The 17,563-nt window shown below is 35.3% G+C and overlaps 1 protein-coding gene across 2 annotated transcripts; it reads right to left on the bottom strand.

Moving 5' to 3' along the window:
• Positions 1-997: 997 nt before the first annotated feature.
• GC6 (golgin Putative 6) lies at positions 998-9,362 on the bottom strand. Of its 2 annotated transcripts, none has more exons than XM_078301812.1 (19): positions 9,164-9,362; positions 8,712-8,798; positions 8,566-8,618; positions 8,186-8,313; positions 7,538-7,737; positions 6,930-7,003; positions 6,756-6,825; positions 6,619-6,672; positions 6,380-6,475; positions 6,177-6,227; positions 5,820-5,909; positions 5,603-5,716; positions 5,434-5,505; positions 4,349-4,534; positions 3,315-3,418; positions 3,148-3,196; positions 2,951-3,016; positions 2,055-2,849; positions 998-1,719 (listed from the first exon to the last, which is right to left on the bottom strand). In XM_078301812.1, the coding sequence occupies exons 2-19, from the start codon at positions 8,769-8,771 to the stop codon at positions 1,183-1,185; spliced, it is 2,799 nt and encodes a 932-aa protein (XP_078157938.1). In that variant the 5' UTR covers positions 8,772-8,798; positions 9,164-9,362; the 3' UTR covers positions 998-1,182. The 2 variants fall into 2 exon arrangements, with proteins under 2 accessions (XP_078157938.1, XP_078157936.1); XM_078301810.1 differs by having other exon boundaries at positions 2,951-3,019.
• Positions 9,363-17,563: the final 8,201 nt, after the last annotated feature.

Raw genomic sequence — 17,563 nt, forward strand, 5'->3', positions numbered from 1 at the left:
ATCTAGAAATATAGATATTTTTTTTATAAATTTAAATGGAATTGCGTAATTAAAAATGATTCATAGATTACTTTAGTTGCATTTAAATATCAGGTTTCTTAATTTTAGAAATGGAGAGTTTCAACATTTAAAGAAGTCTCCGGACCGCGATCAATGCTTTCAATTTCCATATTAATTTCATTGATACTCGTTGTCACTTGGACATAGAGATGCGTGGAATGAGTCATGACTCATGAGTGGTCTGGTCTGGTCTGGTCCGGTCTGGTATTTGAAAAATAAGGAAAAAGAAATTCACATATCTGTGGCCGAACTTCACAAATCACATCACATCACATCACATCGTCTTTTTTATCTCCATTCATCCACCAAAATGTCGAAACTCCGTTCATCTCTGTCAAAAAAAAAAAAAAAAGAATTAAAAAGAGGAGTTGATATTCACGGCATGGAGATTGTTACTGAATGGGCCCCTAGATGGCTTATAATTGGGCTTAATCGGGTAATGAGCCAGACCTCATACAGTTATGGGCCGAACTTTATGTCGGCCTGATTTTAATTGATGTTAATATCAAAGTCAAGTTTTAATACTTATACATATCCAGGTGGAAGGTGGCAAAGATGCCAATCCCTACAAGCCGGATCTATGTATCAATATCATTTGGAAATATTCAAAAGCTAAATATAGATTGAACCTCGCAGCAAAGTTAGCTGTCTGCTCTCTCCTTATTTAATCACCAAACAGCTTGGCTTTCCCTCGGTGCAAGCAGTAAAGCTTGCTTACCTGAAAATTTAATTCATCGCCAGGCTACTTATTTAGATGAAGGAAGTAAACACGGATGTTATTCAAAAAAAGTAAAACGAAATACTCGAGGCCCGAGGGCCAAAAGCAAAAGCAAAAGCAAAGGACAAAATAAAAAGAAAAGAAGAGAGGTAGTGGATCCAGAAGCACCTAAAAATGAGCACATTAACCAGTCCCCATAACTAAAAAGAAGAAAATAACAAGGCATGGAATGCATAATGAATTAACACCAATCAATTTTCACCCAGTAATCTAAAGCCCATAATTTAATTCTTAGTCCAAACCAGAATATCTAAATAAATTAACCCACCACCAATGCATTGCATTATACACTGTACATCTTATGATTTCATTATTAACTGCCAATTAAAAACCAATCTAATCAACTATTCATCATTGTCTTCATCCCCATCTTGCAATGCAGCATCATCCCCAATCCCTTCTAGAAGGTTATCAATGTCTTCACCCAGCTCTGCCAGCCTGGCACTTAGTCTCTCGACCTTACTCTGCTCCTGGCCCAAACAAACCAATAAATCGCTCAATTCACCTTCGCTCTCCTTCTGTGCTTCTTCTCTCGCCTCTTCCTTTATCCTCTCCAAATCCGGGTTTTTCAGACTCTTCACCTCAGCTTCTAGCTGTACATTCACCTGCTCAAGGCTGTTATAGGCGTCAGAGAGGCTCTTCAGGTCAGATTCCACTTTAAGTGCAAGCGATTTGAAGTTATCAGCTTCAGCCTCAAGTTTGGAGTTCTGTGCTTTTAGGGATTCAATGCGTCGGGTTGCCTCTAGAAGGTCCTGTCTGAGGGATTCAGACTGGACCCGCTCCCTGCCACTGTTTGCTTTGTTTGAGGAATCAGGTAAGGTATGGCTGCCTCCAATATTTACCATTTCTTCAGCTAATGTGGCATTTCGGGCTAGCAAGTCCTGGAGAAATATTTTGTATGGTTAAAATGCAAAAATTGTTTGGTCAAGTCAATGCACATTCATTTTTTTTATATATATTCACACAAAAGGGTAAACCAAGGTTGTATTGAATAAATAAAATTATTTTCATCAATGATGCATTGAAGGTTAATAACAGCAAAATTAGGTTTAATGGAGGGTTAAGTCTAGCAGCAGATTGAGGCTTAAATGCCACACTAGTCAGGTCTCCTACCAAGTCAGTATACAGCAGCTGAATTTGCAATCCTCAATACAGTAGTAATAAACAATTTTTTTAGACCTTCAAAATTCAATCTATAAGAGTTCATGTCTCATACCTGCATCTCATTGCATTGTTTTTCCACAAATTCTCTCAGCCTCTTCACATAATCTCCATCAGCTTCACCATTTTTCTGTTCTAGCTCGGCTGGCAGAACTGCGACCTTACTCCTTGTATGGCTAAAGATGTCCATGACGCCCTCCCTAATACCCATCTCCAACTTGCGCACAAAGCCAGCAAACCCTTCATCAAAAATCTTTAAAATCACAGGGTTATCATTTTCACTTTCACCCCTAGAATCTTTATCTTGGCTCTCTATTTCATCTTGTGGTTCTTCTATCATACTAGCTGTGTTGGTTCTCTTGAGTGGCTTGGAATGCAGAGACGACGTGGTGGGGAGAGACCTAAAGCTTTTTGCCAGTTCATCCAATCTCATGAAATAAGAGGTGAGACCGATCTTTTGGCTTATGGCATCAGCAATTGCAAATTGATCCTTCCTATTTTCACTGCTTCTGTTATAGATCACGCACTCGCCCAATATGACAGCTGTTAAACCCTGTGCATGTACACCTATGTTTTGGTGTGATACAAGTTCTAACAAGTAGGTGAGGTGGGCAGGTGCACCCAGGAGGCATGCAACTGCAGTTGGACAATCTGCAAGCCAAGTTACAAGTAACTGCAGAAGCAGGGGAAGTAGATACACTGAATTCTCCTTCGGAAGAGTTTGGCTCTGGTTGCTCTCTTTGTTTATTTTAGACGAAATGAGCACCAAGTATTTTACAATTTGGTGTAGTAATGGTTCTCTTGCAGGGCCGAAAGATGGAGCTAGCGAGTCTATCTCAATTTTTAAAAGCTGGAATTCCAGTGATGAAGGAATGGATCAGATAAGTCATGATGGAACAATTTCTTTCTCTGTGCTTCTGTGCAACATATGTAAATAAAACAAAATTGTACCTTTTCTTTGCAATGGAGATTATCCTTTAGTATGTGAGAAAGAACACTAGCAGCCCTGCAACATGTCTTCTTTACCAAATTTTGACAAAGAAAGAGTTCAACCAATACAAAAGTTAGAGATGATGCCTTAAATTCAATGTCACAGAAAAAAGTAAGAATTAAACTAAAAACAACAATCGAAATAAGAGAAGAGTTACCTCAGAATCACCATTACTCTCAAATGACACCAGTGCTTGTAGGAGCAAACTGCACATAAAAAGAAGCACACAGATCTAAAACAATAGAACATAAATAATCAATAGAAAGATTACTAATCTATTGCTAAATATCATCAAGGAAAAGAAAAACCATCAAGTAAACTAACCTCCCAAATGGCAAGTTTGCAGATTCCATTGCAGACTCCACTGGAGTTAAAGGAAGTATGGTTGTAACTGTAGATGCCAACAGTGCTTGGCCTTCTAGGTTTTTCTGCCATGTAATGTTAGAAAATCAGCACAAAACTAAAGCATGTGTTTCCAGCCCTTAAAGAGCTTTTCTGTATACCTAATTCATAATTTACCTTATTTTAGTTAAAATTTAGTGCCTTTGAAAATAACACCAATAGTATATTTTGTTAGATACAGCACCTCAATTCCCCACCTTTGCAAATGGTTTCAGTTGGCAATCTAGCCAATTTGGATATGATCTACGCTATATAATTTATTATGCATATATTACAAGATTTGCTCCATGCTTGGCATTGGTTATATGATTTGAAGTTGTTTGAACAGTTTCTACAAAATAACCCTGATGGAATACCAAATAATACCCAACATAAACTTTGATAAGCAAGCATGCATTCTTATATTTTAGCTTTGATTCTTTTCTTTTTTACTTCATTCAAAAGATTATGCCAATACTGTCAAATTCAGTTCAATTCAGCTTGGCCTGATCTTTGATTACAATGGTTTTTATTTGCAAATAACCAAATTCCTGACTGGGCCCATTACATATATGAAAATTTTCAATTATTTTGTTTAAAACCTAATAAAATCGCAACAAACACCACAAAAGGGTCAAATAAGTTGAGTGGAATCAAGGTATAACTGGGCGTAGATGGTATACATGTATTAGAAAAATTGTAGTAACTCACAAGATATATATATAGATCATCCAAAACAGCATACAAAATGAATATGAATATTATAAAAAACCTAATAAGAGCTCAGTTTTAGAAGCCAATAATATATCCCTGTTTAAAACCCCAAACTATAGGGACTAAGAAAAAGATCATTTTCTATCGCCATCACCATCATCGTCATCATCAGTATAACTAAGAAATGTAACAGATTAGGAACCAATAGGTATGAAAAAAATGAATGCTTATTACTTTAGATCATGAATATAGTGAGAACAAACCTCGCAAAAGCACTTGAAAACATAATCGGCAGCAAGGAACTCTTGTACCAAGGAAGCACGCAAAACTATACGAAAGATGGCATTTAATGCTGGCTCAACCTGAGGACCCTCTCCAACTTGCTTGCTGGCGAGTGAATTAAGATTATTTGGGTTTCTCTCCACCAAGTCTCCAATGCATCGGAGTGCCTGAAGAAATAAGATAATATGAAGGCAAGTACTTAGATAACAAGCTCGGAAATTGCCCAGGTTGATAGATCATCATATCAAACAAGTATGCTATCAAATTAAAATTGATTCCACTTAGTGTTTTAGCTGGATGTTTCATTGGCAGAAGCCTACCTACAAGATAACAAAAGATCGTTTTCAGTTCATTCATGAAATACAAACAGCTAGTTTGACAAACCCGTCGTTTTGTACTGGTTCAAACAGATTAGTATGGTGGTACTGAAATCCTGTAACAACCTTTGCTAACATTTGTTCTTTTAACTAGTGGCATTGCAAAATAGATAATATAAGATATTCAAGAATGTAACATCTGTGCTTCTCAGGACATGGTGTATTTAACTATCAAGTAGCCAAAAAGATAGGTTTTAGTCTGTCACTTTAATCGAAAGACAGAAATATTGTTGGTCCTTTCTGTTGGCAACATAAGAAAGAGCCATGATACTTCCCTACTATTCCTCTCCATTTCTCTTTTCTCTCTTTATCTGTTCTGTCATTTCTGTCCTCTCTACTCTCTCTCACTCTTCCCCCAGAGGCCAAGAACTCCCTACTTCAGTGTGCAGCATCTCCCTCAACCTTGGCCCTTTGTTTCTCTTGTTTGGTCATGTACTGAAATTCAGTCGTGGTATCAGGTTGTTGACAGAGCCATGCAACTTGAGGCCTAATTAGCTACAGCAATATAGTACTGCCCTGAGCCCCTCCCAAGGTTATCTAACATCTTAACCAATCAATGATAGAAGATACACAGAATATTTAGTGCATCAAAACAGTCGTGCTATATAAAAATGGTGATGACTTGAAATGAAAGCATCAAAGATCAGAATATCACAAACATAGAGAAAGATATAGTTAAAGCATGTTACCATACAGCGGACCGCAACAGGAGCCCAAGGGCTTTCAACCCCCAGCAATAATAAATGGTCCAAAATCTTCTTCTGCCAAATTCAGTACAATAAACATCAATAAGCAAAGTTTCGATAAAACACAAATCTAATTTAGTTAATTGAATCTACTTTTTGTAACTAAACAAACCTGAACAAATGCAGTTTGATTGGCTTGTCTATTGTTATCCTTACCCGGCTCTGTAGCAACCCCACTAATCAGAAGTAGCTCCACAGTTTCCAATGCATACAAAAGGTTCACTGTCTAAATTCAAGAGGAGAATTGGCATGAAACTTAATTAAACAAACCCATGGAATAGAAACAAATGAATACAAAAATAGAAAATTAATATATAAACAAATGTTACCTTTTGTTGTGTAAAATTATAAGCACTTCCTCTCCTTAGCTTTAAAATAGAGACCAATGGGTCATATCCAATCGTCTCTCTAAGCAATATCTAAGTCACAAATTCAAAAACAAAGGAGTGCCAGGTAATAAAGCTGACATAAATGGTAAGAATTATAAGAAGGGTAATGCTATCTGCAATTAAACTTCCTGCAAGCAAGAAATCAACAACCAGACTGTGGATTGATTGAAGGAATAAATGTGAAGAAGATCCACATACTCTACCCATTGATTGCTTGATTTGATTGTGGTTTGCAAAAAAATGTATATAAAATAGAACCATAAAATTCAAAATAAGGAGCGTTAGATAAAAACTAACTTGATTGGATGTGTTGTTGCGAATCAAATTTTTCAGCAACTCTAGACAGTCCTGCATACAACAAAATTGTTGGATCAAATTATAGGCATAGAAATCATTTGAGAAAGGGTTTCCAGGAAAAGTTTCAAACTAGAACAAAATTACAATAGTTTTATCCAAATATAATATCAAATCTCTAAGATCAATTCTCCAATAGTACTTGCCTGAACAACGACACCTCCATCAGAACCCCCTTCTTCCTTGATAATGCTAAATATTTTTTCAAATGCTCCTTCGAAAACAACAATTTTTTGAATATCCTGAAAACCAACAAGATCTAAACAGTAAGAAAATATAAAATATAAAATTTCACTAGATTATTAGTCGGGTACTTTAATAAAAAAAAAAACTAGAAAGTTCCACGATTAAACAAAAGTAAACATATCATAGAAATGAGATTGACCTCTGCTTCACGAGTTAGGTAAGTAAGAAGTAGAAGGGCTTCATTTCTTATGACCTATCAAAAGAAAAACTACAATAAGATTAATTAAATGGAAATATACATGTACGTGATGCAGATTTTGAGAAACAAATGCAGACCTCACGATCCATGAGCATATCCATCAAAACAGTGATACCACGGGGTATTGAAAGAATGGCTTCTTGCAATCTATAGTTATTACCAGGAGGAATATAAACAGAAAAGAAAAAACACATGAGGTGCCTAAATTAAATTTAAGTAATGGAGAAAAGAATCTGAAAGGCATATATTACCTTTTGGGTGAATTTGTAATAAGAGCAGTTAGAAGCTGAAGTGTATAATACCGGACATAGAAATCATCTTCTGACTGCACAATTATGTAACTTGTACAAATTAACAGAGCATAACTAAACAGTAGAAAATAAAATCAAGCAAATAAAAATGATATCAGAATGCACCCAACTGCTTTCGATCATTGCCCCCAACCAACTTGCGCGCGCACAGACAAATGATAAATAAACATAATTTTGTCAAATTTTGTTTGCTTTTGATCGAGAAATTCCATACTGAGTATCGGTACATAGCAACACAACCTGACCGACATTAAACCAATGTTCTTTGGGTATCAACATAGAGGTTTCTGGTACTTATTATTAGGACTGAAGTCTAAATTTTGATTAAGCATCAGTTATGTAACTGGGCAGCAAATAAGTACTAAAGAATAAAAAATAAATTAAGTAAAATTGCACTTTACAGGTACATTATTGGTAAGACAGTCCTTTACATGATCAACTAAAGTTCAAACTTAATCTTAAAGTTGCCAAGCCAAATTCACATCAGGCTTTTCTCCTGTGCACATACTAGTACAAGAGATACTATATATGTCGTGAGTAAAACTCACCAGCAAGCTGAGAAGAAGAGAAATGTTCTCTGATTCCCTAGAAAGAAGGTCAGAGTTCATTGGAGCGGGTTGAACCTCGTTCTTCGCCCCGTGAGAAGTCTCTATAGGAGTCAAGGCACTGACGAGAGTTTCTAAAGTGCCACGAATTAGTTCTACATCTTCACGGTCTTCTCTTAAGACATGTAGTAGCACAGGAAAGCCTGTTTAAGTAATCATGACAAAAAAAGTTCATCCTCAGAACAAACCGGTTCAATATCATAAATTAAGAGGAAACAATACATGTACAATGTACTATTACAAACGGCTATTGCTTGATGCTTTTAAAATAAAATTAAAATAAAATGCGCCCTTTATTGTTAGACTTCCAACACAAATATACATAGGAAGAAAAAAAATTTAACAGCCACAGATTTACAATACAATACCATAAAAGAACCAACGACCTCCCATACAAGCCCACAACAGACATAATTCCAAATCTGTCACCGAAACATTTAACTTAAAGTAACACATTTGTCAAACTTAGAACTTAAGGATGAAATTGTTTAATTCAAAACATGATCACTTAATAATTTGGAGAGAGGTTGATTAATGTAGGTAAACTAATCAACATTTCACAGAAAAGTAGATAAAGAAAACGAGCAAGACCTATGGCTCCAAATGCCATCTGAGCCTGACGGCTCTCTGCGACTAGAGACTGTAATTCAGTCATGGCAGCTCTCCTATCATCAGATCTCGCGCCGTTGCTGATTCGATCTAAATACCTTTCAACATAGCTATAGAGTACAATAGTAAAAGAAACAGTCCTTTTAGGTGATAGTCCAAGGAAAAAAAACACTAGATCTATTAATTCAATAAAACACATTCATGTGTTGTTTACCAACTTCTTATTCCCCTTTTTTCTTGTCCAGTTCATTTTGTAATTTTATCTGTTAATCTATATGTGGCTACCATTTAGCGTTTTTCTCATGCCCCCCCTTTTTTTTCTCTTATTTATATTTTATTCTGAAAAGGGAGGAAAAGCATACCTATCTTCGTTTGAGGTAGCATTTTCATTTCCAAATACAAAGCCACCAATTCCCTGCATTGAGGATAGAAAATCCCAAATGAAAAATTTTCATAGTTGCCTGAAAGAAGCAAAAAAAAAATAGCTTTCCTTTGCAAAATTATTAACCTGCATAATATTTCCGGCACTTCCAGCAATTCCTCTTAAATTGATTGACCTCGAATCCATTGTGATAACTTATTGTCAAATGAATTCCTGGAAGAACAGTGTAACAAAATGTAAATAGTCCATGAAATATTCCAATAATTTTGTTGTCTTACTAGAAATCTCTTTTAATAAGAGAATATATGTATAGCTAGAAAGTACATTTATAAGTTACAGGAAATAATCTGCAAATAACCTGAATTAACCTAATGGCTTCTTAAAGAGACATGTTCAGAGTTCAGACTTTGAAAATTAAACCAATTAAAAGCATAACAAAAGTTGTTCTGAAGGCCAGTTTTGTCATAAATGAATCCAATACAGTTCATGGGGACATTAATTAATGAGGCGCACAATTTATTTATTCAACTGCAAGCTGAGAATTTCTTTAAATCTGAAAAAGAAGCGAGTAGAAAGACCTGATAAGAAAGATAAGAAGAGTGAGACAAGGGTGGTGTAGGATCGAGAATTCGAGATAGCGAGAGGCAGTGGCAGATCGAGTCGGATCTGCCTTTTGCGTCAAGTGGCTAATTGGAGAAAAAGAAAGCGAGAGAAGGGTTGAGGCGAGAAGAGAGGTGCGGCGAGAGGAGAGGCTGAGAGACGGGGAGAGATCGGCAGACCGGAGGGGAGGTGACACGAACCAATTAGAGGAGTTGTTTTTTTCGCTGATCAGACTTTCTTTTGGAGGCAGGCGTCAAGAAAAATTGAGACAGCGGCCTCCTACTTCAACAGAAGGCCTGAAAGAACACGAGGCCCGGTATCAAAGTCACATAACATCGTCTTTCGTCTTTGACAAATACTATGATTTCATTTCATGGCATTGACCATTCAGAATTGCACCTGTATCCCTTCAATCCAAAACAACGTAATGGGCCTTAATTGGGCTTAATCCGGTAATTAGCCTGACTTCGTTCAGTTCTATGTCAGCATGATATTAAATGATTTTTTTTTTTTTTGAAAAATAGTGGTATTTTAGCACCGATTTCATTGAAATCAAGAATCATAGCATATTTAACCTAGTACCTAAAATTGGTACCAAAATCAAATATGTCAAGTTTTTACAGCTATTCAAAACATAAGCAAAAACAATAGAAAAAACCAAAACATCTTACCATGTCCACAACACAAGAAGGCAACAATCCTAGGAAAACACAAAAACATCATAACATGCATAAAACTAAGTACTACAAATCTAATAAGTCTTCATCCTCTTCATCGACGCCAAACATTGGAAATGGGGGGTTGCCAACCCCAGAATCCTGCACCAGGAGGTCCAAAATTTGGGTCGTGTCTGAGCTTCTTTCCTCTTCCAGCAGAAGGAGATCTGGAAGATTCTTAACATCAAAAGACAATATAAGATTTAATTTAAAGAATGAATCATCATCTCTAGATTTACACCAAAATTGAGTCAAAGCTATAATCTTAGTACTAATAACCTTAATAGAATGAGGGGAACTAACATTAAAACATAATCTATTGCGTTCTAACCAAATAGTCCATAGAACAGCACCTCGTAATAATTCAATTAATAATCTATCTTTTAAAGGAATAAAAGCATCAATCATCCATAAATCCTGCAAAGTGTGACAATCATAACTAAAGTTATTATAATCTGCTATCCAGTTCCAGATTAAGCTAATGAAAGAACATTGAACGAAAAGATGTTCTGTACTCTCTATTTGATCACAAAACATACATTTCGTATCTCCTTGCCAACCTTTATTTAATAAGTTAGTCTTAGTCAAAATCTTGTCTTTTCGCACAAGCCACAAAAATATTTTAATTTTTAATGGAATATGAGATTTCCATATAGTGTTATATTCAGAATTAGGCATGCCCCCATATTCTAACCATTTATAAAAGGAATGAACAGTGAAGTTATCATCGGTGGACCATCTCCATATGATCCTATCTTCTAATTGGTCAGATAGAGTAAAGTGAAAGAATCTATTTTGTAAAGCTAACCATTCAGTCATATATATACCAGTTAATTGTCTTCTAAAACTAAGTTGCAAATAAGAAGCAGCAAAAGCCTCAGCCACAGACACAAATCTATTGGTAACAATGGAAAACAAATTTGGATACTGATGCTGTAGAGCATGTTCATTGCACCATCTATCTAACCAGAAAGCCGTAGACTTACCATTACCTATTTCTTTATTTAAACCTAAATTAATCATCACGTGGTCTTTTAAAATTGATCTCCGGAATGGAGAGCACACTGAAGGGTTGGTTCTACATCCATACTTACTTAAAAGAATTGATTTCCATGTACCATGAACAGAATTATCTAGAAATCTAATCCACCATTTAGCTAAAAGAGACTGATTCATTAACTTTAAATCCAATACACCTAAACCCCCTTGATCTTTACTTTTGCAAACTTCTTGCCAAGCTACCAAATGATATTTTTTTCCTTGTGGAATTTCCACCATGCCAAAGAAATTTGCGTCTAATTTTATCTATCATATTCCTAATTTTAGCAGGTAATCTATACATGGACATCCAATATAAAGGGATTGCAGATAACATGGAGTTTAGGAGGGTGACTCTACCTCCTAAAGAGAGTAATGAGCCCTTCCAACTTTGAAGTTTTTTTTCAATCTTATCGATTAAAATTTGTCAATCTATATCAGTTAATGCTTTATTATTAATGGGTACCCGTAAATAAGTAAGTGGTAAAGAAGCTACTTTACATCCTAAAACAGTAGCTAATTCCTCACATTGAAGATCAGACAAATTGAGAGGGAACATTTCACTTTTGTCATAATTTATTTTGAGTCCGGAAACATTTTCAAAGGCAAGAAGAAGCCATTTAATATGAAATAGAATATCCTTATCAGCTTTAAGAAATAATAAAGTATCATATGCAAAATGCAGATTCATAATATTGCCTATATTACGGAAATCCCCTAATCCATCAACATATCCTCCCAAACTAGCTCGCTGTAAAATTTTATTAAGTACATCCGTAACTAAAATAAAAAGAAAAGGAGAGAGTGGGTCACCTTGTCGAACCCCCCTCTTACAAGAAAAATATTGACCTAAAGTACCATTTAAATTAACACATGTTCTACTGCCTTCTAGAGTTAATCGAATCCATGTAATAAATCTTTGTCCAAAGCCCCTAGCATGCATTACTTCTAAAAGAAAATCCCAATTAACATGATCAAAAGCCTTTTCAAAATCTAATTTAAACAAAACACCCATCTGTTTTGTAATCTTAACTTGATGCAAAACTTCATGTGCACTAACTACATTATCAAGGATGAACTTTCCTTTAATGTATGCAGTCTGAGATAGATCAATAATAGAATCCATAACTAAGGCTAATCTATTAGCTAGTAACTTAGTAATTATCTTATAACTACAATTAATTAAACTAATAGGCCTATAATTCCGTACAGTAATTGCCTCATCCTTTTTTGGAATTAAACAAATAGTAGCTAGATTAAATTTAGATACATCTAACTCATGATTATAGAAAGCAGTGAAGATGCTAAGTAAATCCTCTTTAATGACTTCCCAAAAAGATTGATAAAATTGAAAAGACATGCTATCCAGACCCGGTGCTGTAGAGGGATTACATTCAAAAACTACTTGTTTAATCTCTTCTAATGTAATGGAGTTTCTAAAGAGATACGTTGTTCCAATGTTAAATTATCAGAAGCTGGCCATAAATCCGCTTGTAAAGAAACTAACCTAGTGGAAGAGGAGCCCATAAGGCTTTTATAATAATTCGAAATATGTCGTAAAAGTATAGATTGTTCATATATCATAACACCATTAATTTCTAAACAACTAATAATATTTTTCTTCTTTCTAGAAGAAGCAGTGACATGAAAAAATTTAGTATTAAGATCTCCTTCAAGAAACCATTTTAACCGAGATCGCTGTTGCCAATATTGCTCTTCTTCCAAATAAATTTTATGTAACTCAGATTGACAGAAGCGCCAATCATCAAGATCAAAATCTGAAATGGTATGATCATCTACTCTATGTTCATAATTATCTATTTTATGAAGTAAACTAGCCTTAAGTCGCCGTTTTTCACCTCTAATATTTGAACTCCAACCTCTTAATTTTCTCCTTAAAAATTGCATTTTTAATTTTCAACTTAAACCAAGATCATTTGTCAAAGGGCTATCTAACCACCAAGAAGAGAGTAATTCATAAAAACCCTCATAGGCTAACCAAGACTTATCAAATCGAATTACTTTTGAAGGAGGAAACACTATAGCTTGAGTATCTAAAATGATAGGAGTATGATCGGAATATGCTCTAGGTAAAGAAGAAAGGCTAGCTGAATTAAAATGAGAATTCCAAGAAGTAGAACACAATACTCTATCTAATAAGGCTTGGGATGTTGAATTTAAAGACCGGGCCCAAGTAAATTTTCTATCTGGTAAAGACAACTCCATTAATTGATTATGTCTAATAAAAGAATTAAATCTACTACTAATTATATGATTAAAAGTGGAACCAGTCCTTTCAGACCTTTTTCGAACCATGTTAAAGTCGTCCATAATAAGCCAAGCATCAATACCTAAATTACCTATGTCTTGCAATTCCAACAAAAAATCTCTTCGAGATGCAGAATTTAGAGGACCATAAACTGTAGTAAAACACCACTCAAAATTATCAAGTTTATTCTTAACATGCAAAGTAATAGAAAATTGTCTAACATGAGAGGCAATCAAAAAGAATAAATTATCATTATATCCAAAAAGTAAACCCCCAGATGCTCCCTCAGATGGCTTAAATTCCCATTTATTTATAGAGGTGCTCAAAGCTCTCAAAGTCCTATCATGAAAATGGTATTTCTTGGTTTCCTGAATACATACCATATCAATTTTATTATCTCTAAGCAGATCACTCAAGTATCGTCTTTTAACCGACATTCCTATGCCTCTCGCATTCCAATTTAAGAATTTAACCATGGAAACTATCAGAACCCCTTAAATCAGTACCACATTGGGCTATGTCACTAATGTCTACACTAGAAATCTGACCTGTACCTAATTTATTGTGAATCACAGACTCAAGGTTGTTCTTAGAAAGAGACCGAATAGATTGAACTATCCTAATACTATCTTCTAAAGTGTCCCCTAATTTAAAACCACTAACATCATATAATTTAACCAAATCCAAATCAGATAAAGAAGAATAAGGAAATTGTTCAATCAAAAATTGCATACATGTTTGTGCCTTAACCGAAGGCTGAGCCAAATCAGACCTGCCAGCTGGAGCCTCTTTCGCCTATTCATCTAATTCATCTAATTCCTTTTGCAGTTTTGTTAGGTTTAATACTTAGACTTCTCCATGTTTCTGATAGCAATTGATTTCGTTGCTTGACAAACAGGTGGAAGCGTATCAGACCACAATTGACCACCGACCCAAGAATATATAGGATACATGTCATGTCACATCTTTATATCTCCATCGAAATCTAAGAAAAACAGACACAAATTAACAAAAAAAAAACAGAAATCGAAATACTTAGAAATTGAAACTAGGCTGGTTAGTATTTCTGTGAGTTGACTTTATATGAAGGATTGTGTACTATGATGGCAAATAAATTGCACAAAAAGGAAGGAAGCTACAAGTGATCGATGATTCGGAGATTTAGGAAGATTGACGCTAGCTTGTAAATATAATTAAGCAAGTCCGTTTGAATTTTATTAATTGCGGTCTCATGTTATGAAACATATATATTTCATTTACCTTTCTTTATTAAAACAGTACTATCATTTTTGTTTCTTCAATGAATCAATAGGTGCACGTCTAATTTATCTAATTATTTTTGGCATCATATCGTGTAGCTAGTGTGAACACATCGAGTACTAGACGTGCCAATTAGAAAAAAATTGAGTTATGACTTGAGCTACAAATTTTAACTAGAATAAAGATTTATCCCCCATCTCTTATCCTCCATTCATCCCCTCAAAATAATTAACTACCGAACTACCTCTTTAATCAATTAAACTGTCAAATCACTCTCTTTCAAAAAAAAAGGAGCGTCTAATTGTCCACAGCCTTTTGTCCACCATTTGTTCGCAGCTTTGACTTGCGCGAATACTGTAAAATTACTTCTACATGCTGTATAATTATACAATATATCACATAAAATATATCAGTTAATCACAAAACATCCAGCAACTATTTGAAGTGGTCCCATGATAGTTAGAAATACCATGCAACGAGAAAAGAAATGTACTTTCAAACAGTACTTTCGAAAATTGCAGTTATAGAAAGTTATTGGCAGTTAGAGTTAGTTATTAGCGGTTGTTGGCAGTTAGAGTTAGTTATTAGTGTCTGCACTGGGTTGAATCTTGTATACAGTAAAATTTTCAATTGAATCTTGTATACTGTACAATTTTCAATTGAATCTTGTATACTGTAAAATTTCTAAATCTAAACCATAAAATAATACCATGTATACTGTAAGATAAAATGTAAAAAATGCTACATTTCAACTTAAACTACAACCTGCAAAGAATCATGTATACTGTAAAATTTCAAAATATAAATCATAAAATAATACCATGTATACTGTAAAATTTCTAAATCTATACATACATCCATCATCTGTTCAACAAAAATCTGTTCACCACACAAAAAATATGTTCACCACAAACAAAATTTGTTCACTGGGTTGAATCTTGTATACTGTAAAACTACAAAGTGAATACTGTAAAATAACCCGATTATCCTCCAGACCGTTCTTCTCTGAGCAAGTTAATGTCGTTGTCAAGGGCCCCTTCGTCCCTCTCTTCCTCTTGCTCCATTGTCGATCGAGTTAGCATCGATTCTTCATTGATTCTTCATATTCGATCTTGCAATGGTGTTTTAGAGGCAGAAGTAAAGGTCGATGTGATGATTTGATGATCGGAAGAGAGATTTCGGAAAGAGCAGAAAGTATGTTTCTGTCAAGATCAGATATGGATGCAAAAGAAATTGGGCAAAAGCTAGTGTGTAAACGGGGCGAGATCAGATCTGAATCCATAAGAATGGTGAGAGAAGAGAACGAGAAGAGAGATTAGAAGAGAAAAGAGTCAGCGGAGAGATCGAAAATTTGTAAAAAGAAATTGTTGGTGAAGAATGAAGGTTTGTTCAAGAAAATCGTTAGAAGAAGGTGGGGACCGGCAGTTAAAACGGGAGTTGGATAAGGTTGTGGACAGATGGTGGACAAAACCCAGTGGACATAAACCTTTTCTCAAAAAAAAAAGTCTCAGTTAGCGCGTTGAAACACGACTATTTATCACCTCCGAGGCTTTATCTCATCGTTGCCTTCAAATTGAATTCTTGTAATATTTTCTCATCTAATCAAATTTCATTGAATCCTATGCTGAATTTGTCTTCTTTGCTATCAAATATTTGAGAGGATCAGAAGTGTTGAGCTGATCGAAAGTTCCCAAAAATTTTAAATATACCATCACCCCAAAAAAGATAAATTCAAACACTCCGTTTTTGGAAATTTTCGAATTTTGACATGGCCGCATCGCCTAGATGCGGCCACTTTCCTGCGAGTCACTTCCTTAACCTTCCGGCACTGGGCAGGCGTCAACCCTCATACATGGTCTTACGACTTTGCAGAGACCTGTGTTTTTGGTAAATAGTCGCCCGGGCCTGGTCACTGCAACCTCCTTTAGGAGGCACCCCTTCTCACGAAGTTACGGAGCTATTTTGCCGAGTTCCTTAGAGAGAGTTGTCTCGCACCCCTAGGTATTCTCTACCTACCCACCTGTGTAGGTTTAGGGTACAGGTACCCTTTTGTTGAAAGTCGTTCGAGCTTTTCCTGGGAGTATGACATGGGTTACTTCAGCGTCATAGCGCCTGGTACTTGGCGCTTAGCTCGAGGCATTTTCTCTACCCCTTCTTAGTCACCTTACGTCCTTAGAGAGAGTTGTCTCGGCCGTGTCAAAATTCAAAAGGGTTAGATAACAATCACTTCCTCAACATAAGCTATGTATACCGAAGTGCTACCGTTATAACTGATTTTTACAGACAGAGTTAGATAACAATCACGCATACACATCTCTTACTAGGAAAGATGAATAGCTCATACTTTAAAACTTAACATTGAATGAAATCATTAATGACACGAACACAATTTCATTTAATGTTTCATTCGGGATCTGTCAAATACCTTGTTCCTGGAACAAGTATTTATGTGATTAAAATGACACTCTTGTCTATGGTCTGTAAAACTTGACCATCTTTTAATCCACATACTAACCTTATAACGGTCAATTAGTGTTCCTGCTAATTATCTCGGTCAGAGACTTTTAAGAGTATATATCATCTATATTATGAAGTTTCACAATTCCACTCATGAACTCAAAATGATTCATAAATGCAATAATACTCAAGGCAATAAAATGATTAATTATCCAATTAATGTACAAAATATATATATGATAAAATTATTGTATTATTGACTTATAGATTATTACAAACTAACAGCATTATGACTGAATAAGAATATGAATTTAGTAGGACAATTGTTAACTTGTCAGCAAGTAAAATTCCCAGTTCTTTACCTAGCTAGGAATGCCACTCGTTGAAAAGATTGCAGTTTATGCCGCTGATTGAAAAGATAGAGAGGCGGCTTGAGGGATGGAAATTAGGAAAGATAATCTCGAGGGGGGGACGTTTAATTAAGATGACGATGGGAGTGTAAGTGTGTAACGGCACACATCAAAATCAGCATATATATATATATTCAATGCTCATTGGAGGAGGAAATTAAGATAATTAAGTGGAGTTTGGCAAGAACATGGCGCTACTCAATTCCACCGACGGCGCAGAATGAATGA

Source organism: Carex rostrata, chromosome 4, assembly GCF_964058835.1.
Source record: "Carex rostrata chromosome 4, lpCarRost1.2, whole genome shotgun sequence".
In the NCBI taxonomy this organism is placed as follows: Eukaryota; Viridiplantae; Streptophyta; class Magnoliopsida; order Poales; family Cyperaceae; genus Carex; species Carex rostrata.